This window comes from Vicugna pacos, chromosome 32 (genome assembly GCF_048564905.1).
Source record: "Vicugna pacos chromosome 32, VicPac4, whole genome shotgun sequence".
Classification (NCBI taxonomy): Eukaryota; Metazoa; Chordata; class Mammalia; order Artiodactyla; family Camelidae; genus Vicugna; species Vicugna pacos.
The window spans coordinates 15,388,089-15,410,044 of NC_133018.1; the positions used below are offsets into that span (position 1 = coordinate 15,388,089).

Consider the following 21,956-nt stretch of genomic DNA (forward strand, 5'->3'; position numbering starts at 1 on the left):
GAAGTATAGTCAGTTACAGTGTGTCAACTCAGTGTCCCAGCCATGCATATGCATACATATATTTGTTTTCATATTCTTTTTCATTAAAGGTTATTACAGGATATTAAATATAGTTCCCTGTGCTATACGGAAGAAACTTTTTTTAAAATCTATTTTTATATATGGTGACTAGCTTTCACAAATCTCAAACTCCCAAATTTATCCCTTCCCACCCCCTTTCCCCGGTAACCATAAGATTGTTTACTATGTCTGTGAGTCTGTTTCTGTTTTGTAGATGAATTCGTAATGTCCTTTTTTTCCTTTTTTTAAAAAATTCCACATACGAATAATATCATATGGTATTTTTCTTTCTCTTTCTGGCTTACTTCACTTACAGTGACGATCCCTAGGTCCATCCATGTTGCTGCAAATGGCACTATTTTATTCCTTTGTATGGCTGAGTAGTATTCCATTGTATAAACTGTCCTCTTTCACTTCTAAAATCCTGAATCTTAAATAGTCCCATCCCCCTGAAGGCATTATCTTTACCACCCGTCTCCCAAAACCCCACCTCCTCCCCATCACCCTCTCAAACTTGGCTCATCTCTTGTACCAGAGCCTGGATAAAACAATCTCAAATTCATCTGTTGATAGACCTGTAACTCCAATTGATCCCATGTATTTGATTGGGATGAATTTAAAGCTGCACTTTCTCTTGATGTGGTATTTTATAACCTTTATTTTTTTAAGCAGCAGAAACCCTGCTTTTATAATAGAAACCCCCAATAATGTAAAAAAAAAAATTCAAAATGGAGCTTCTACATGAAGCAGGATATTAAGAGGACCTGGGAAAGCAATTCAGTTCTACCCCCACCAAGGCATTCCCATTATTTCCGAAATATCTTTGTAGCTCACAGAATTTGCATGAAAACCACCACCTTAAAACATTTGCCACACAGTATTTTTCTTTAAAACAAAACTGCTCAAGTAATGAATGAATATGTTTTATCCCTATTAAAAATTTGTGAAAAATTCAGAAGTATATAAAGTATGAAAGCCTTTATGGTCCACCCTACCCCAAATTCACTGCCCTCTAGAGGAAATCCTTTTAAAGATCTGAGATAGGTTCTTCCTCCTTCCAAATCTTTCCTTTTTTTTTTTTTTTCCAGACCTTTCTAATGCCACACAGACATACATTTTTTTTTTATTTTACAGAAATAAGATCATACTCTGTGTATTGTTCTGGATATGATTCCCTACCCCCACCTCCACCCCCTACAAAGTCTTACGGACATCTTTCCATAATGGAAGCAAAATTTTCCACCCCAAAATAATCAAAATATGGATTATTTTGAGCTAAATAATAACTGTAGGCCCAAAAGACTCAGCTCTTGACTTGACTTTCTCCTTAACTGCCTAAAAGAATTTAGACAGAGGGCCTGTTCTGGGAATAGAGATATCACCAGAGATAATCTGCAAAGAATATTGGGCTAGGTGTGGTGGGCAAACTCCAGGGTCTAGAGATCAGAGTCTACTCTGTGTCCCATTGTCTCTACCTGGCCCAGGTAATATTAGTTTACTAAACATTTACCAAATTTTCCCATCTCCATGTGAATTGTCTTCGTCTCCTTTGAAATCCCAAAACACTACCCAAAACTTTTTCTTTTGTCTTTAGCTTAACATAGTATTTAAAGTGAGGGCTTTGGCCATTTTGGAGAGTTACTCAGTTTTCCTGGGTCTTTCCCATGTATATATTTTATTAAACTTTTACTTGATTTTCTCCTGTTAATCTAGCTCATGTCAGTTTAACTCTTAGACCAGCCAAAAGAACCTAGAAGGAAAATTTCTTCCTCCCTGGAATGGTACATATTAAGGTTCCATATTCTTCTAACATTCTATATTCTTTAAATACTTGAGCATTCCATGGTATAGATAGATCATAGTTTAGATGACCATTTCTCTACTGATGGACACTAAGGTTGTTCCCTAGTTTTTGCCATTTCAAATAATACTGCATGGAACATCCTTGCACATACATTTTTGTGCCCTGTTGAAAATATTTCTGTTGGCTAGATTCTGAGAAATAGAATTTATGGGTCAATGCAACATCTAATATTTTTCACAGTTGATAACTAGTTTCTAAGAAAAAAACCCCTGAACCAGTGGACCTCTAAAGCATTTTGTCTCCCTGAGTGAGCTACCAGCAGCAGCATCTCACCTCTGACATTTGGGTACCCATTCTCCCAAAATGGGGAAAGAACATAATGCCAAATTTGGATTGAGAAGACAAAAAGGACCGTCTTTATTTCCTTGGATTGGTTTTGGAAAATGTGCCCAGAATGTGACCCACAAACGTTGTCTACAGTAAAAAAGGACCAGTGGTGACATCGAGAGTTGTGGGGGTTCTGTTATGACATGTCAGGGCAGAAGTCCATCGGGGATCTGAGGCTGTCCAACTCTCTAAGAGCAGAACCTGAGCCAGACCTGACTGAAAAATACAGTCCAGGAATGACTCCCACAGGAAGTCAGAGTATTTGTTGGTGTTTTTTCTAGTGAATCCTTTGGTCCTGATGGCGATTTTAGTTTGGGGTCAGAGATATGCCAGTAAATGTTTAATAACCAGTTCTCCAGAGGGGGAGGCATCATTTGTAGCCATGCCAACTTCCCTGGTGTAAATACTCCCAACCGTGGCTGATTTCAGACCTACCAACGTGATGTCTCTAACTTGGAATTGGGAAGAGATGCACTGGTCTAGTTCTTGTAAGCCAATACGAGCCAGCTCAAACACACCGTTGTTTGGGATTGACTTTCAAAAATTTTATGAATGGTGGGGGTGGGGTTACTGTTAGATTCCCTAGGAAGTGCCAGAAAACTTTTTTTCCATTATCAAGAAAGCAGAAGGGTATCTTCTCTTTAATGCTTAATCCCTGGTTAATGATTTTCACACTCATGCCTTAATGCAAATTCCCCCAAATATTCAAACACACTTTTAAAAGCCCAGAGGGAGCAGAGTGATTAAGATCAAGGACTTTGACATCAGAATGACCTGGCTGACCAAAGCTGCACCACTTAATAGCTTTGTGACCTTGGGGCAAAGTCACTTAACTTCTCTGGGTCTCTCCTTCATCTGTCGAATGGGTTCCTACCTCAGAAGAGTCATTGTAAGGATTAAGCAAGATAAAACACAGAGAGTATTCAGCCTAATGTCTGAGAACATAGTGAGTGCTCACTAAATGATAGCTCTCTAAGATCAAAATCCCTATTTTAAAGGGCAGTTGGCTTTATGACTATCAATAGTACCAGTGAGACTTAAGGCTAGGGAATAAACAAACCTCTGAGCAGAATTTTATCAACAAGTAAGATCCATGTTCACCGGGGACAAACATAACAAGGAGACGGGGTGGGGGGTGGGGGTGGGGGGAGGGGGTGGCTACAGAAGGTCAACCAAAGTCTGGTTGCAAAGATACATAATCCAGGGAACAACCAGGGAAGTACCAAGTCTTCAGTTCTCCTGACTCTGCTTTTCTGAGTTCCCACCATCAAGCAGCTAGCATCTTCTGTTACAAACCTGAGTTTATAAACCCTGAGTCCTGACACCCACCATGCATCTTCCAAAAGGAAAACACCCATCCTCCGGGACCTGTAGATCCCAGAGGTTTTGTTTCTAGTTAGGCATAATGATGGCCGTAGAACCGATCCCGGCCCCCTCTGGATTTTGTAGCAAGAAAACGGGGTGATTCAATACCTCAAAGTGGGCTTTCTACAGGCAGCAAAACTTTACTAACTGGCAGCGAGCATGCTACAGGCACTTTGTTCGTTCCCATATTTGGATGGATTGGCGGATGGTTGGGTAAATGGACAGATGACAGATTTTAGGATGTCATTCTGAGTTACATCTGAGTCTCTGCTTTATTTAGAAAAAAAAAAAGTCTTCCCAATTTCATCATGTGGCAATTCAAACACATTATCTTTTCTCAGCATCCTCATTAGTTCTGTTGCTGGCAGGAGAGTGTAGTTCAATTGACAAGATGATCGGGTCCACAACAGAGCAGAAACTGAGACTTCAATAATGAATGTGCTAATTACCCTTCTCTGAGAGATGGAAGCCTCTATTCAGGCAAAGTCAGACTTGTTTTATATATCAAGGCCCATAGATTTTTATTCAAAACTCTGGGACCAGCTGCATTTCGAAATTCTGATTTTTTTTCTTCTTCTTTTTTTGGGGGCATTTTAGAAAAGAAATATGGGGCGTATTTTATATAGAGCATCATACTCCCAGAGGGGACTAGGGCAGCATCCTCTCATCAAATGTATTTCTGCAGGAAAAAAAAAAAAGGAATGAGTATTTACAACTAAGTGGATACTCAGGGTAAAGAAGGGTCATCAGTAGCCTCTCATCAGATCAGTTTTGCCACCAAATATGTTATTACATTTTTTTTTGGCTTTCAAGATCCTTTGGGTTTTGGAATTAGATATGGGAATGTGAACTTGTATTGGTATTATTCTTATTGGAGACTAAATTTCCAAGGACTGACTAGAAACGAGTGGATCTTTGCAGAGACGCAGACAAGACCAGGTGTAAGCAAGCGCTACAAGCCTTAGTGACACCTCTCCCCAGTGGTGCTCATCTCCGCCCCAGAGAAGGATCAGGGCAGACCCCTGACCAAAGAGGGGAGTAAAGGGTTACCGACTTACCTTCCAGGCAGGGGGAAGGAGCTGTTCCAACAGCCTCGAGTCTTCGTAGTCAGAGATAATCCCGTGCTCTCTCCCGGAGCTGCGTGAGCATCACAGTCATGTGTGTCCTGTGGCCTCCGGCTGTCCCAGAGAGACACCACTGGACCCACTCTTAACTGGGGAGTCCAGGATATAATCCTGCCTTTCATTAAGACAGTCCAGTCACTCAAGGGCTGGGCTTCCCAGCCACAAAGACCCCACCCCTCCTTTAGAAAGATTAAAGATGACTTTCTGTATATAAAACATTTCAAATAGGACACAGACACCTAAATCCAACAACTGTATTATAAAGAAAATAGCTGGCATCTGAGTGCTTTCTGTGTCAAGCACTGCTCTGGATTTATGACCTCATTTGAGCCTCATTCTGCTTTATGGAAAAGGAAACAGAGGCATGGAGAATTGAAGTAAGTAAGTTATGCAAGTTACATATGTAACTAAGTTACACAGCTAATAGAAGTCAGAATTTGAACCCAGGTAGCCCAGCTGCAAAGCATGTGCACTTAACCACTAAATGATTATTTCCTCTTTTTCTAGCTTAAGTCCTGTCTTCACTTAACTTAGGGAGCAATCTGGTGTCAAAAAAGAATAACTCATTATAAAGTAATATTTGCCAGGACACAAAAGGGACCCCAACTAACTAAGATCATATGATATATAAATATATAATTTCCTTTTTTTTTTTCTAAGAAAAAGACCACTCTATACTTACTGCTTTGCAACTAAATGTTTGTTATTTAATTTAATATACAGGGAACATCTCTCCATGTTAAAACCTCTTTTAATGACTGTGGAGTTTATCAACATACTTAAGCAATTCCCCCAAGATCTTTGAGTGTTTGCTAGATTGTCACTCTCACAAAAAAAAAAAAGCAACATTGTTCTGAACAACACACTTCATAGCAATTCTTACACCTAAGTTGTTTTCCCCTTGTCATGTGTCCTCTCCACCCCGCCCCCTCACCTCCCTTACACTCCGAAGGTCTCATTTTCCTCAAAACTACCTTTTCTCAAGCTCTACTGGGAATACACTCATGAAGAAAACAGACAAGGTCCCTGCTTTCTGGAGCTTCTATCCTAGGGGAGATGGGGGAGCAACAGATAATAAACATATAATAATCAAGATACTTCGAGATAGTGTTAAGTGTCATGAAGAAATTGACAGGATGATATGACAGTGACAAGGTCGAGGGGCGACTTTTAAATTGGGTCATCAGGGGAAGACGCACACAGAAGGTGACATTTGAGTGAAGTGTCTGGTTCTCCCTGCACTGATTTAACTGCGTCATCCCTCCATCCTGTACGCGGGTGGACATCTCTGCAGGAGTGGGGCAACGTGGCAGGATCTGAGCATCTATCCCTCGGGAGGTAGGATGAGCCACCCAGCATGGGAGATCCTGAGAGCTTTCATCTCTGTCCCTTCCCTGGTGCAAAATCAGCAGTTACCTCTGTTCTCCATCTCAGTCGTGGACACGTGAACATGTCCTAAACCAGCCAACAGGCTTTTCCACCTGAGAAGTAAATGCAGATTCGGAAAGAGAGAGTGAAGGATTTGAGAAAATTACTCTGCCACTGTGGATAGATGTCTTCAAGTGACTACGAGGAACAAAATGTGCTTGGTGGGCACAGTTAAAAGAGATACAATGGTGCTTGATGACTTCTTCCCTTGATTTCTAGCAAATAGAATCCCCCAGAAGGCTTCAGTGGGGAGAAACTATGGTCTGAAAATCATAGCCACTTCGTCCCCACAGATCTGCCCTGGTGCCTCCTTCCCCATCATGAAGCCCTCCTTCAAAGCCACACCATGATCTCTGTCGGAAATAAAAGTGTGCTGTCAATAACTCAACTATTCTCAGTTCTCTATACAAGGTACCCTGCCAAGCTCTTAACAAGCCCCATTACATTGCATCTTTTTTTTTCCTTCTGATGGACGTACTGGGGATTGAACCCAGGACCTCGAGCATACCGAGCATGTGCTCTACCACTGAGCTATTTCCCTCCCCCTCATTGCATCCTCACTGTAATTATCCTCTGGCTTAGTTAATATTTCCCCATGTTATAGAAAAGGATTCTGAGGCTCAGAGGAGCTAAACATTACACAAACTCGCATGTCCAGGAAGCTGCAGGGCAGGTGAAGGGCTCAAACAGCTGGTCCACCTGATTCTTAAGCCCACTGTTAACCGCGAAGATACACCCCTTTTCCTGGTTCTGATGCTCGGAGAGACTTGCCTGAGGTCACACAGACAGTAAATCTCACAGAGACATGGGTTAGGTAAGCTAAATTAAGCTGCTGTCATGAACAAGCCCCAAATCTCAGCCGCTTAATGCGACATAAGTTCATTTCTTGCTCCCCTTTTACATGTCATCGACATGGGATCCTGCTCATCATAGTCACTCAAAGGACACGTGCTGATTGGAGCTCCATCTCATCACAAGTTTCCTGGTCTACGCAGCAGAAAAGGGAATCCGACCTGAGCACTGGCCCTAAGAGCCACAGGTGACTTTCACTCATGGATTTTTAAACAAAGCAAGTCACAGCGCTAACACCCGACTTCAAGGAGCCGGGAAGACCTGGGACCTTTCTGTGGGTGAACGGCACTGACTAGTCCTCCAGGTGGTGGGAAGGAACGCCGACTCGCTCGCCCTCCTGGGACCAGGTGTGTGTCGTCAGTCCGCTGTGGACCACGACACTCGGGTGATGTTCTTTCCTCCTTGCCACTGATACTGCTCTTTGGCTTATTTGCTACTGAAAATGCAACATCAGAGAGACCGAGTCTGTCTAACCAGGCCCTTTCTTTATCAATGGTTTTGCAAGAGCGATGCTCAGGGCCTTTTGAGATCTCTGGGAAGCTCGCATTTTGCATTTTTAGCTCATTTAACCTGCTGCTTGAAGTCGCAGTAGATTTCGGGTCGTCTTGGAAGTCTGCGTGAACGGAAAAGCCTCCATCTTCCTGGTTGGGTCTGAATATTTAAGATTTTTGAAAGCGTGGCCAGGACCAGATTTAATTTTAAAGGGCGGAGGTGGGTTGCTTTTGAAGTTCAAGAAGGCTGGAGGCACAGCAGGGGCTGCGTTAGCAAAAGGAAAAAGCAAGAAAAGCCCTGTGGTCTTGAAAGAAACGCTCCAAAGCGGGAAGCGCTCAGGCTTCCAGTTGGTGAGCCTTAAATCAGACTTCAGAAGTGCCGCCCGTTTAAATATTGTTTGTAGAACTAAAGTATCGCTGCTCCTTCCTCTGGCTGGATTTTAAATATTCCCTAATTTGATTACTCGGGAGTGAGGCAGGCAGAACCAAAGTCAAATGAGCTTCACCGTTAATTATTCAGAGGGCTTTTTATTGTGTAATCAAACATTAAGTCTTACAAGAAGCTCAGAGGCACATTCTCACCCCGCCCTCCCCAGCCCAACTTTCACCTTGGCGTCTGTGGGCATTTTTCCAGTTGTGGCTGTGAACCGCTAGATGCTCCCTCTCTGAGCATCTTCCCCCAGCCACCAGCACTTGGCGGCCCCTGATAAGTCTAGACTTCCCCTGGTACCTCCCCCCATCAAACTGGTCTGGCCATCTCTTTCCCTCGAGTCCTTCCTCTACGCTAAGTGACAGCCAACCAAATGATGTAAAGGATTCCCAGCCCTCTAAAATCCTTTCTGTAAAGAAAAAGGGGATAAAGAAAGACAGGGGTGAATAGAGGAAGAGATCAATAGATGGATCAATTGATAGAGCGTCAGGTAAAGGTAGTTGAGAGAGCAGACACTGAGTCATCCTGCTGACTTCTCAGCAGAAATCCACATAGACACAAGGTCCAAATCCAAAAGGCTCTCTTAAGCTCCATTTTTCCATAACTCATTTGCAGCAAAATCTGACACGACCCAAACTGATCTGGTAGCAAAACTTGACTTGAAGCTGTTCATGGTCTTTATCCCACCTAGCGTAAACTTTCAGATACCACTGCAGAAAAATTAAAGTGTGTGATTACAGGGTGCTGATTACAGGGTGTCTGATTACAGCACCCCGGGCCCCACTGGAAGGATTATGTTAACCTATGGTATACGCAGCATATTTCCATTCCAAAATGCCGAAATTCCAAATTTGGCAACACGTCTGGTGCCATGGGTTTCAGGTAAGGGGTTGTAGGCATGTCACCATCAAAACTCGCTGGGGCTTTAGTCTCACACCCAGAGATTTCCCAATCCATGAGGGGAAGATCCAGGTTTCGTGGGACCTGAAGTTTATTTAACTGGGGAGAGGGGCCCTTTAGGAAAAAGAATACAAAGTTATAACACAAAATTAGGTACAGGGCCCTGGACAGGTTCGTTACAAATATGCACCTAGGTAAGTGACTTAAGCCCCCCAGAGTGTGTTTGCTCATTTATAAAATGGAATGAGTGACTATATCACAAGGCTTGGTTGAGATGCTTCAGTGAGAATGCACGGGAAGCATCTTGCGTGTAGGTTAGTGTAGAGCTTCCACTTAATAAACTCCAAACCAGTGATTTGCGTTGTGTAACCCACCCGACAAGTTCCCCACAAGCCCACCCAGTCATTCTCTCTGCGTGTTATTCAGAAGCGTCTCTGCTGGTGGGGCCCTTAGGCACCAGCACAGGCAGAGGTTCAGAAATGGAAGTGCTTTTCAATTCAGCCCTAGGAGGAACCGCAGACCTGCCCTGGAGTCTAAGAGAGGATCCTGGCGGAGACCAGCCACCACTCATCATCTGTTTACTGCATTTCTTAAAAGAACTTGTAATAAACTGAGGCCCCAGAAAGGGAAAACTCATTAAGCTGTTTCTCACGCAGGGACCCGGGCGGAAGCAAGAACACAATAAAAAAAATTAATAAGGACAAGTCCATTGGACAGAGGTGGGAGCACTTCGTCACAGCGCCCAAGGTAACCACCTGCACGCGACTCTGCTGGCTGTGTTCCAGCCCCAACTTGGGTTGGAGGTGTTTTTGCCAGTCTTGTCTCTGATGGGATTTTTTTCCTAGTTGGTTCTCTGAGTGAAAGGAAGTCAGAACTTCATGCTGTTGGATTTTTGGGGGGGGGGGGTTGTAAATTGTAATTAAAATGGTTATCTGGGGATTGTAGAAGAAATGACATTTAGCTGGACACCACTTCACAGAGAAGAGAAGCAGTACCTGGGATCTGCTTAATAAGATGTCTCCAGAAGGAAATGGACTCACCTCACTTTATATTTTTAATCAAAAACAGTCATTTCTCTGTCTCTGTCTCTGCCTCTCTCTCTCTCTTTTTTTTTAAACACAGTCAGAAAGTAAGAAGTGAGTGATTCAAAAGACAGGGTTTTCTACAAACTAGAACATGTATTTCTTATTAAGAGCACATCAAGAGGTCTGTTCTTTTCACTCAAAACTCCTCCTGACACAAAATTCGTATTCGTATCCACAATTCGTGCACTTAAAAACAAGCGCCATAGTAACAGTGATGCTAGGGGTAGACAGCTAAAGATAGTTGAGAGATTTTTGCTGAACCACAAAATGGGAATAATGCTGGCTTCTGCCCACTTCACAACATGACTAAAGAACCTCAGGAAACAATATGCAACCACCCACCTCACTTTGAAAATGTTACCATGCTGCGTCTTATTGTGGTTATATAATTTTTAGAAACCCCTTTTGCGCAGAACAACAATAGGCCAGGGTGTGTGCTAGGAAGCTCTTTAGTGATTTTAGCCAGTTCTGTCCTCCTAATTACCCCATGGGGCGGTATTCTCATTTCCAGGTAAGAGAGCAGAAAGTTAGGGCTCAGAGAGGTTAAGTGATTTGCATGAGGTCACACAGCCGGGCAAGGGCAGAGCCAAGAGTTAATCCTGGGTCTGTGTATTAAACACTGAGCTCTCCAGAAGCATGTTCTCTGTGGTATTTCATGATTATAATTGCCCCTCGTGAAGTTTCAGAATTTTCTTGCTCTTTCATCAGGGCGCTTCTAAATCTGAGAAGAAGAGCCTTTGTTTTTATCACAGAAAGTTGCTATGGTGATATCGTGTGCATCTGTCTCCAGAGACGCACAGAAAAAGCAGCAGGAGCCACAAACCTTAAAAAATAATTTTTAAAAAAAGAAGTCCTTCAGGGATATTCACAACTAAAATGGGAGGAGGGGAGAGTGAATTACCGCACTTGAACTCTAATGGAATTGAATTCCACGGGGCAAGTTTGTGGCTCAAACTCTGGGCTGCAGTGTGGCCCATTCTGAGGGTGGGAGTCAGGAGACCTCATTTAACCCCTGTGACTCAGTTCACTATATTGCATTGGGCAAGTCCTTTCCTCTCTCCTGACCTCAGTCTCTCCACCTACAAAATGATGACTTTGAGAGGCTCCAATCCACTCCCAACTGTTATTATTCTGTATGTGAAGCCTGTCAGCATCAAGGCAGTGATCGTAAGAGCCAGGCAGTTTGCATAAATGAAAAAAAAATCAGGCTGGATAATATGGTAGGGAGTGGTAAGGTCTGTGGCAAACAGGAATTCTCCTGCACAGCTAAAGTAAAGAAGCTCTACTTAGCTCTATTCATTTCACCGTGTCAGGATGGGAACCAGGGCTTGTCATTTTCAAGAGAGACCAAAAACCTCAGTTTTTATATAAAGATATCCCCAATTTATAAAATTCTGGGCAACTACACATGTTTCCCCGTGAGCCACCAGTTTGAAACCTCTGCTTCTAAGAAAGTATAAGAAATCATTCAGGGAAATCTTTTCCTTTTGTTGCCAAAAAAGCAGTCCCTGCTAGCGAACACTGCTCCTGAGTGAAATACACAAAATAGAGAAGAAGCATTTGGGGATTTAAGTCGATTCAGAGAGAGTCAGCTCAATAAAGGGCAAGCAAGATGCTAAATCTGCCTGTCACATCTTCCCCCCACATTTTATTTTTCTGCCGCTCTCAATTAATCAGAAGTGTCAGCCCTTCACTTTGGATTTCCTGGCTGCGGCTGTTAATTGAATTTTAATTAATGGCAACTTTAGGAGCACAAGATGAAATCCTACCGCAAGGAGGATGCACACAGACCTCTGGGTAGGGAAAGCTCTTCTGAGATCACCGCAGCCCATCCTCTCTGTTGTACAGATGAGGGAACGGAGGCAAGGGAAGGTGCCTTGCTCAAGGACCCCCAAGGTCCCCTGGCTCTGAGCCCAGTGCTCACTGCAAGTCTCACTGCTGCCTCTGACACAATCTGTCCAGCCTTCAAAAGTGGCATCGCTCGAGGGAGTCTGGTGTCCAGAGTCAGGAATTCATATGGTCCCAGGTGAGACAGGAAAAGGCTACTTCTAAGTGTTTTATCCCCGAACTCTGCCATCACCTCTCCCCAGGGTGGCAGGGCACAGAGGGGATCTCTGTCAGTTGCAATGCCAGGACAAAGGGGACATTGTATCAAGCTCCTAATTTATCAACAGTGGGGACATGCCAACTTTTGGCCTTTGCTTTTTCTCTATCACAGTCATTTTGCAACTCACATGCTTCCTTGGAGATCTGGTTAAACCCACTTCAAACTCCACCACCCCCACCCCACCCTCTCCCCTGCCTGCAGGCTATCACATTCTGAAGCATTCCATCATTTATGTAGAATTTCACTGAAGGTATGTTGACGGTCCACAGAGAGACATTATGTGTTAACCCCCCCTAGCGTTCCCCCACCACCCTTCCTCCCTCTTCTCCCACCCCCTCCTTGCCCTGTGCAACCAAGAAATCCCTCCCCTCTTCTGGAGCTGGAAAGTCCCACCCACATTCAAGGTACCATGAGTCCTGCTGAATAGTACAGTTCTCTCCATCCTGTTAGATATTAACTAAATGTTGTGTGGCCTTCAGTGCTACCTCTTCTCCTTATCTTCTTCCCTAGGGTCTCAGACACTGAGTTTCATCCAAAGAAGACTTCCAACTGCCCTCCAAAGGCTTTCAGCTCAGATGTTCTCAAATGAAATAGTGTCTGTTAACTGAGTGTACACGATAGCCCACACGTGTATTGAGTTCTTACTCTGGAGCTGCTAAGGGCCTTCTTCCCCACTGTAAACCTGCTGTTTTAAAGGTCATAAAGACTCATCAGCATGGGATCGGCAATTTCGATGCCACTGAAAAAGGCATTGCTTAAAGTATTTCTTATGCAAAGCATGATAATTAGCATAGGTGTCGGCCTGACCTAGATGTAGCTCCTGGGTCTGATACTCGCTGGATATGTGATCTTGGGCAAGTTAAGAAGCCGAAGACTTGGAGACACAGACACAGACACACACACGCATGCACGCATGCACACACATAACCTGTCCACTTTGACTCTTTCCTTCCAAAAATCCACATTCCCCTCACAGGACTTTCCCCACCTGCGCTTTTGACCTCCTAGGACTCGTCGTCCAGGAGCCCCGCCCACCTCCATCATGGCTCCTCCCCAAACAAGAGTACCACCCCATCACTCTTGATGTGAGACAAGTCTGCCTTCCTCTCCTCCACTTCCTGAATTCATAGAATTTTCTCCATCCTGTATTCTTCAGAAATGAACACAAATCCCAGTGAACACAAATCCAAGATGCAGCTAAAGAAGTCAGACCCATCCTCCCCACAGTGTAAAAATCAACTCTGATGGTTATTACAAAAGAAAAGTCAAAAACTGTTCTGGGCAATGGCAGCATCATGGGGATATTCGTTTGGCTTCCTGGAGTGACTACTTGGGCGACCCTGGTACTCGCTGAGCAGAAGTCTCACCACGCTCGCTTCAAATAATACACATGTATAAATGATCTCGATTTGTGACAGAAGGTCTCTCCAGACCCACATGTGTCTCATGGTGTTTGTAAAGAACAAAAAGGAAGGCACATTCAGAACCAGATTTTCACTTTTTTTCCTACTTTTCTTCCTTCCTTCCCCCCTCCCTCCCTCCTTTCCACCCTCCTTCCTCCTCATCTTCTTCCTTCCATCTTTCTGTCCTTTCTTCTTTCTTTCGGAAACCCCCCTCTCTTCTCTCTTTCCTGCAGACCAAGAAATCCAAAATTCCTGTGATACGCGCCACCAGCCGCAAACCAAGCCGGCGGGGCTCGACCCTCAGTCTGTCTCGGACGAGTGGAGGGTCCTCCCCCCAGAGCATGGTCTCCGGGAACCCAGGCTCAGATGAGCCCCAAAGTGTGATCACCCAGGCAATGGGCAGCAAGGATGTCGAGGACAATGAGTCGTCTTCGACCAAGCCCGACGAAGAGCCTCTCCATGCCAGTAAGTCCTACCTTAGATCTGACCAGTCTGCCCTGAATCTGCCTTGAGCTAGTAGATGCCTCCCCTCACACACAAAAGTCCACACACTCACACACAGACATGTACACACACATTTCTATTACTAAAGAAGAAAGGGGGAAGGAATGTGAGCTCCCTGCAGGTGTGGAACAGTGTCTTCCTCACCTTCAACCTGGCACACAGCAGGTGCTCAGCCATGGCCAGGAGATGCGTTTCCACCAGAGACCTACACCCCGGAGAGAAAGCCCGTCTACCTCCGCTCTCTCACCCTTTCCCTCTGTTCATACTTTAACCTCCAGTGCATCTGTCAGAGCCTTGACAAAAGTAGATTAATTTCCCAGACTCTCATTGCCTTCTAAAACCTCCTCAAATTGATTCTGAATTCACGAGTCCTATTCTGAGAGACGTCCCATTTGACCAAGGTCTAATTTCCAGGGCTGGCGTCATAATGAAGTCTTTGTGGATGCAAATTACTGGGAACAGCAGGTCGTGGCCTCCCTGTGGACTGGTCCCCTCCCAAATCAATGGGAAATGGAGGAAGGAAGTCAGAATTTTTTCTTTAAGGGTGTGATTTGGCATCTGGTAACAGGATGCTGTGAGCTCTGAGCATTGCACATGGCATCCCCATCACCCTGGAAACTGGGACGTAAGCAGGTTCCCCCGAGTGTAGGCGCCCATCACAGGTCTCTCTTCCTTGGGGAAACTCTATTCCTGCCCAGAGGCATTATCAGCAAGCAGGAAAGAAACCCTGCTGCATTAATTGAAATATGGTGCCTTATACGTGATTCTCTAGGAGGGCTGCCCAGTGTGCCAAGCCACTCGGTTCATCTGCTGGGATCCACCCACAGGGATGGTTTGGGGCAGGAGTTGGGGAGCAGTCGGATGTTGCTGCTAGGTTCCCAGGAGAAGAGAAAAAGGTAGAGGAAGTAGCTTCCGTGCCTTCCCTAATGGGCTTCCGGGCCCCCCCCCCAAGGATTCTGGGATGTGTGGCAGTAGAGGAGGTGGGCATGACAAGACAGAAATGCAGGTCAGATTCAGGTCAAATGGAGTCACGCCCAAAAGTTACTAGAAAGATAAACTACTTGAGGGGGAGGAAGGTGAGTGGAAAACGGTTAAACACTGATGCTTGTCATAGCCTCGATGGCTCCCAGGTCACTAAGTGAGAGGTGCCCTTCCCCTGGCGCCCAGTGACTGCATAAGCAAGATGGAACTTACGGCCCTGGGAAGCGTCGGGCTTCCCCCTTCCAGGCATGGCTTTGAGACTTGAACTTGAGCTGACTACAGGCACCTCTAAAGAGTGAGAAGTGTCTGCATTGGCTTTGTCCTCCTTCACTGATTTTCCAGACCTCGCTCATAGTCTCCCACATCCTTCCTACTTTTTTTCACTTATTTATTCAGCTAGTGTGGACTGAGACGCTCGTGTGGCAAGGACAGTACCAGAGACTTGCACATCTGTATCCATATAAAACACTTTGTACATCCACTCTCCCACTTTTCTTGAAGCACATAGCTTACTCCAAATGTATATTATTTTCCAACTTTTGAGAGCGTCAGTGTATTTGCCTCCAGGGGCTGCCCTAACAAAGTTCCAACTTAAAGCCGTTTCCTGGCTTAAAACGACAGGAATCTATTGTCCCCCAGTTCTGAAGGTTAGAATCCACATCATGGTGTCAGCAGGGCGACGCTGCCTCTGAAACCTGCATGGACGTTTCCTTCCTTGCTGTTTATGTCTTCTGGTAGTTGCTGGCGACCCTTGGCACTTTGATTTGTGGAGACATTGTCAGGCCAGTCTCTGCCTCTGTCATCACATGGCCACCTTCTCCCTTCATGTCTCTGTCCTCTTACTACAAGGACATCAGTCATATTGGATTAAGGGCCCACTCCACTCCAGTATGACCTCATCTTACTTACACCTGCAAGAACCCTACTTCCAAATAAGAATATGAATAATCCGCATTCTGAGGTCCCGAGGATTAGGACTTCGACATTGTCTTCCTGGAGGTCACAAGCCAACTCGTAATAGTCAGGCACAAAGAAATAGCTCTACATTAGGTAAAAAGCAACACTATTAAGTATGAAAATACAAGTAAAGTAATGCAGTGAGGCGGGGAGGGGGCCGTGGGCCGCCGGAGAGTGCACGGGAGAGTCTAAAGGCCCCGTCGGCACGTGGCAGGAATGGGCCATCTCAGAGTCCTTTCTGGGGAAGCTGGAGGCTTGGAGTTTTTAAGGGGAAACTCCCAGTTTTGAAACGTTTGGGCATCAAATCAAGTCAAATCAGACGCAATTGCAAGCTTGATGCAGCCTGTGGACCAGCAGTTTGGAGCTTCAGGTCTGTGGGATCAGGGAGGGTTTTCCCCGAGCAGGATGCTTTCTTCTTGGAAGTGGAAGCACTTCTCCCAGGCGATGATAGAGTTTAAGGTGGGGGTGGGGGTGTCGGGGCAAAATGTAAGACGAGACAGGAGAGAGAGAGGGCAGCCCAGACCCTGCAAGGCCTCCCAGGCTGCGTGGAGGAATTTAGACATCGTCCCAAAGGAAAATGGCCAGTCCTCGGTTATAAGCAGAGGAGCCACATGTCACATTTACAACCTGCCACACTTCTAGACCCCAATCTAATCCTTCTCCAGCTCCCCCATACTCCGAAGCAGAGGCGATGTCAGCCTGGGGGGCTGGGCCCGACCTGCTCAGTCCTGCCTCCAGAGCACCCTGCAGACAGTGACCCCTCCTGTTCCCACCAGATCTGCAGAAGCTCCTGGAGATGGTTCGGGAAGATACTCGGAGAACAAACACAGTGGAAAACGGGATGCAAAAACAAGCGCCCAGGTATGTTCCCTTGACACTGGGAGCAAATAAAGGCTGTCAGAGTGATCGTGGTAACATTAAGAACAGCAGCTCCCAAGTGTTGAGCGTTTTCTCTGTGACGAGCCCCAAACTGTGCACTTAGCTCCTGTGTGTCACCTCCCTAAGTCCTCCCAACAACCCTACGAGGTAGGTACCCTCATCTTTATTTTACAAATAAGAAGATGAGGTTCAGAGAGGCTAAGTAACTCATTCAGGGTCACCCAGCTAACAAATGGTAAGGCCACAACCTGAATCCAGATCTTTCTAATTCCAAAAAGTGTTTCTTAACCACTCTGCTGCACTGCCTCCCAGGGATCCAAAGTTTACCCATTCATTCTTCCAGTGAACCTTTATGAATGTGGATGGATCATATTCTTTATTGCGGAAAGCGTTATGAGAGGAGACAATAGGGCTGTCTGATCTAGTTTGGGATGGGGATGGGGATCAAGAGAAGTTCCCTTCAAGGAAGAAACTTTCAGCTGAGATTTTGGATGAAGAATGAAAAAGAGCTGGCCAGCCAAAGTTGTGCGTGTGGGAAGAGGAGGGAGGGCAGGCCAGGGGGGCGAACACACTGCAGCACGTGCAGACGTGGTCAGAAGGGAGTGCGGCACCTGCAAGGAACTGAAATGCTACCAAAATGGGATGGAGGGAGGTGTAAGTCTGGGGACCTGGGAAGTCACCTCTAGGATTCTGATTTCTATCCTCAGAGCAAAAAGAATCCTTTGAAATTTCAAGCTGGTGACCAAGGTAATTAGCTCATAGAGTCAGACTTGAACCTAAGGTGTCCGTCTTCGGGATGAAAACCTTGTCCCCTGGACTTATGACCTCTAAAAGACCCAGGGAGCCCGCAGGCGAGAGCCCACATTCCCTTCCCCAGCGCAGATCCCTCTCAGTGAGCAAATTGCTCCCCGAGAAGAAACGAGGCACTGCCTTCAGCCTGCTGGGATGCTGGCCATGACTTACCGGTTACTGTTGTCTCCGTAATTACAGTTCACCGAGCACCTGCACATGCCTCGCACCCCGTCTCTGCTTGTTAGTGATGAATCTTGCTGCAGCTGCCTCAGCTCACACCGGGGCTCTGGAGGGTGGCACTTGAAGGCCCTCGAGACAGTGTTGGCCCTTAAGGCCCTGGCCGCTGATCAGCGTTAAAGACAGACAAAGTGAGGAGGCATCAGCTCCGAGAGGCTCCTTCCTTTGTAAGAACTCACACCATGAACGCGGGCTTTGGAGTCAGAATGACATGCATTCAAGACCTGGTGCCTTTGAACACATCCCTCAGCCTTTCCTTAAACCTCAGTTTTCTCATCTGTAAAATGAGATTGTGTATCATCCAAGCATTGGCCTTGGTACCAAGTAGACTAAGGTCAATCTCCACTTCCTTGATTTAATTGCTGTGTGCTGTTGAGCCAGTGGCTTTACCTCTCTGAGCCTGATTCCAATTCTGTAAAATGAGACTCATTAACAACCTATCCCAAGGGGCTGTAGTGAGAATTAAATCATAATATCCTGGGCAAGTGTTACTACTGTTACGGGAATAATCTCTCCATCAGTGAGTCAGTTTAAGCATTTATTGAGATAATGTGTTCAACATATTGGCCTGTGCCTGGCATATTACAAGCACACAATAAATGGTGAAGGTGGTGGTGATGGTTGCTACTTTTATTTCACGTACTTTATATGCCACACAATCTCCGCAGCACCTTGCTGAGATGGGTTTATTCACCAGTACCCATTACCATGGGCCCATCTTGTAGATGGAGGAGAATGGCCAAGAGTGATCTGCTTCAGATCCTCAAAGACAAATCCACACGAGAACCCAGTGTTCACACACCCTATCATATGGCCTCTGCATTCACGTTAACGATAAAATAACCATGGTTACAGAGCAAGAACCTGTTGAAGTTTCCCTTCCTCCCTCAATTCCTCCCAGCGAAAATCTCCCTAATCTCTCGCTAAGACAGCAAATATTGAAGGCTTCTCTGCCAAGCTGCTGAGAGACAGTTAGGAAAAGCTGTCAGATTTCTTGTGCCCTATTCACTTTAGAATCTGGATTCATATTTCACTTTAGACACCAGATATGCTCCCATCAAGACTGACATTGAATTCTGGGGGTTTCAGGAACCCCTGAAAGCCAACCAGCCCCCAGCTTCAGGGCCAGGCTGCCCTCTGGTCACCTGTCCTAGTCCATGCAGGCTGGTATAACAAACATCCCATATACTGAGTGGCTGATAAACAACAGACACTTACTTCTCACAGTCCCAGCAGCTGGGAAGTCCAAGATCAAGGTGACAGCAGATTCAGCGTCCAGCGAGGGCTGTCTTTCTCATCGACAACCGCCCTCTCACCGTGTCCTCACATAGTGGAAAGAGCAGGCTAGTTCTCAGGGATTTCTTTCACAAGGGCACCAGTTCCAGTCATTAGGGCTCCACCCTCGTGATCGAATTCACCTCCCAAAGGCCTCCACCTCCTAGCACCATCCTTTTGAGGGTTAGGATTCAACACAGAAACCTGGGGGGGGGGACACAAACATTCAGACCACAGCAGCGTCCAAGAAGATGACCTCTTCAAATCCTCCAACGGTGTTTTCCAAAATGTCTCTGAAGATCAGAATCTGTTGGGGTGTTTGTGAAAAATACAGATTTCTCGTCTTCATCCCAGACCCACTGAATCAGAATCCCTAGAGGAAACTGTATTTTTTTTTAACAAGCACTTCGAAGGGGCGTTATTTCATGGACAGTTTTCAAAGTATGCTCTCTACACACCTGCATCAGAAGTCTGTGTGTGTGGTATGTGTGTGTGGTATGTGTGTGGTATGTGTGTGGGTTGTGTGTGGCACTTCAGGCCTAATGTCTGCAACTCTCTGGGAGTCTGGCTCTGGAATCTGTGTTCTGAACATTTTGTCCCGGGGATTTCTATACCCTGTAAAGTCTAAGATCTCTGCTTTAGAAAGAGAACTCTTCGTTCTCCCACAGATATGTGCTGTCTTAGCAGCACCATATGTTCAGTGCCTTACTAAGTGACTCATCTTGCTTTGCAGTGTCTTGCCAATGCTCAGACAAAACAAGAGTGATTCTGCCTATAAAGATATGCAGACCACCCACAAATCAAGGTAGGAAGTCCTGGGCCCTATCAGGTGCAGGGAGGCACCCCACAGTTCCAGGGTGCACCCCAGAGATGGCCCTCACCAGACTATGGAAAGTGGGACAGAGAAGGAAACCTTTTTCCTTCTTCACTGGAAATAAGCTTCTTAACTCCCAGGGCTTGGTTTCTCCCCAACAATTACATACCATAAAATCAGAGTCTCCCAGTAGCAGAGGGATGAAGTAGGGAGGGGGTGTTAAAGAACCAGCCCTTCCCTCTTGACTTGAGTGACTTGGGGGAGGTGAAGGTCTGCCCCCAACTCATTTATTCATCTGGAGAATAGTCAGCCATCCCTGCCATGTGCCAGCAGGTGTGCTGGGGTTTTTGGAGATGCAACAATAAACAAGACAGATGCAGTCCGCCCCCGTGAAGCTCACCATCTGGCCAGGGTGGGTTATAACTCCTTTTGTGTCATGGGCTCTTTGACCGTCTAAGAAAGCCTATGGACTCCTTTCAGAAAAATGCTTTTAAATGCATCTTGTAAATTCCCAGGTTTACAAAGAATTCTGTAGTAGTGTCAAAAACGCTACTGCAACCAGATTTGGGATATATGGTCCTCTAATGAGCTGCTTGAGCAATACCTTATATAACAAGACTGAGCAGCAGGTCTAATAACTACCGTAATTTTGGATTAGTGTCAAATATAAATGATTTTTCAAAATATCTCCCACAATTTTAATGTAATGTGCAAAACCCTGTGATTTCCATTTCTGCCAAAGGCTAGTTAAAATGAAGACATAACCTGTTTTTTTTTTCCCATCTGCATTCGTGGAATCATCCTTGAATCCTGCCCATGGTTAAGAATTGCTGGTCTAATGGGAGAGTCATGCATTTATCCAATAATCCCAGAGAGTTAGCCATATAATCATGACCGTGGAAAGCATTTTGAAGGAGAATTATGGGGGATTGAGTAACTATGGAGCACCAGGGTCCTAATCAAGGCTGAGTTTAACATTTAAGCTGAGACCTGAAAAAAAAAAAAGAAAAAGGAAGAAGAAGAATTAGCTAGCCTATCGCTGGGAAAGTGGGACTAGTGTTCCAAGCAGAGGGAAGAGCATGTGCAAAGGATCTGAGACAAGAGGAAGCTGAGGTCAACTGAGCAAAGACTGGTGTGGTTGAAACTCAAGGAGGACCAGGGAAAGGGGAGACTGAGACCAGCAGAGGGGTCTTTTGTTTGTTTGTTTGTTTGTTTGTTTATCACAGCTAAAACGCTGCTTCCTTCACCTCCCACCTCCTCCCTCTCTTCTAGAAAAGAAGAGAGCCACCTTTAGGAGGAGGATCAAAACCAACACCCACACCCCTCAAAGAACTCATCGGCAGGGGCTGGGGCAGCTGGTTGGAACCCAAACACAGGGCTTTCTGGGCATTGTTACTGGGGCTCTGCTTCCCAGCAAGGTGGGATAAGGGCTCGCTCCATCACCTACCAGGCCTAAGACCTCTAGGTCCAGTCCCATGAGCCTCTGGGAAAAGCAGCAAAAGCCAGAACCTTTCCTCTGGGAAGTGAGTGGTCTGGGAATGGCCAGAGAAGTCCCAGATGCCCGAGGGTTGGAAGGGAAAGGTTAGCCACACATCACAGGGACAGGAAAAACAGTCTCACGAGCCTCTATAACCACACAGATAGAGCAGTCAAGTTAAATCTCCAGTGTCTGGAAGAAACAAAGGGAGGCAAGGTGTGAGCAAAGGTGGTGGACACTGGCACTGAAGGCCTGGGTCACTAAAGGAGGACCTGAAAGGGGAGGGGAGGTTGGGCCTGAGCAACAAGCTTCACCCCCACCTAGGAACCCTAGCCAGGCAAAGTCACAGGAGGGAGCAGCCACTTAAGGAATTCGATCAGCCCACACCTAGAAAGGGTCAAAGTATGTGAAGAGTTGACTGATCTCAGATGAGGAAACTGACAATCCAGAGCAGAGGTGCTTATCCACACACTGGGAGGTGGTGGTGCCAGGGCTGGGCTCTGAACCCAGCTCTGCCTGCCTCCAAAGTGGGGTGAAATGGGTGTTTGGCACAAGGGTCCAGTCTAGAGAAGAGAATCCTTGAATGAAGAGGCATTCTGGGGCT

General features: G+C 45.8%; 1 protein-coding gene across 4 annotated transcripts in view; it reads left to right on the forward strand.

Annotated features, from left to right (window-relative positions):
* Positions 1-21,956, forward strand: part of CCDC60 (coiled-coil domain containing 60) — a 224,351-nt gene that overhangs the window by 195,832 nt on the left and 6,563 nt on the right. For all 4 annotated transcript variants that reach the window (XM_072953089.1, XM_006204909.4, XM_072953087.1 and 1 more), the window contains 4 exons: positions 9,498-9,588; positions 13,670-13,901; positions 16,655-16,739; positions 19,795-19,866. In XM_072953089.1, coding sequence (XP_072809190.1) covers positions 9,498-9,588; positions 13,670-13,901; positions 16,655-16,739; positions 19,795-19,866 — 480 coding nt within the window. The remainder of the gene's footprint in view (positions 1-9,497; positions 9,589-13,669; positions 13,902-16,654; positions 16,740-19,794; positions 19,867-21,956) is intronic.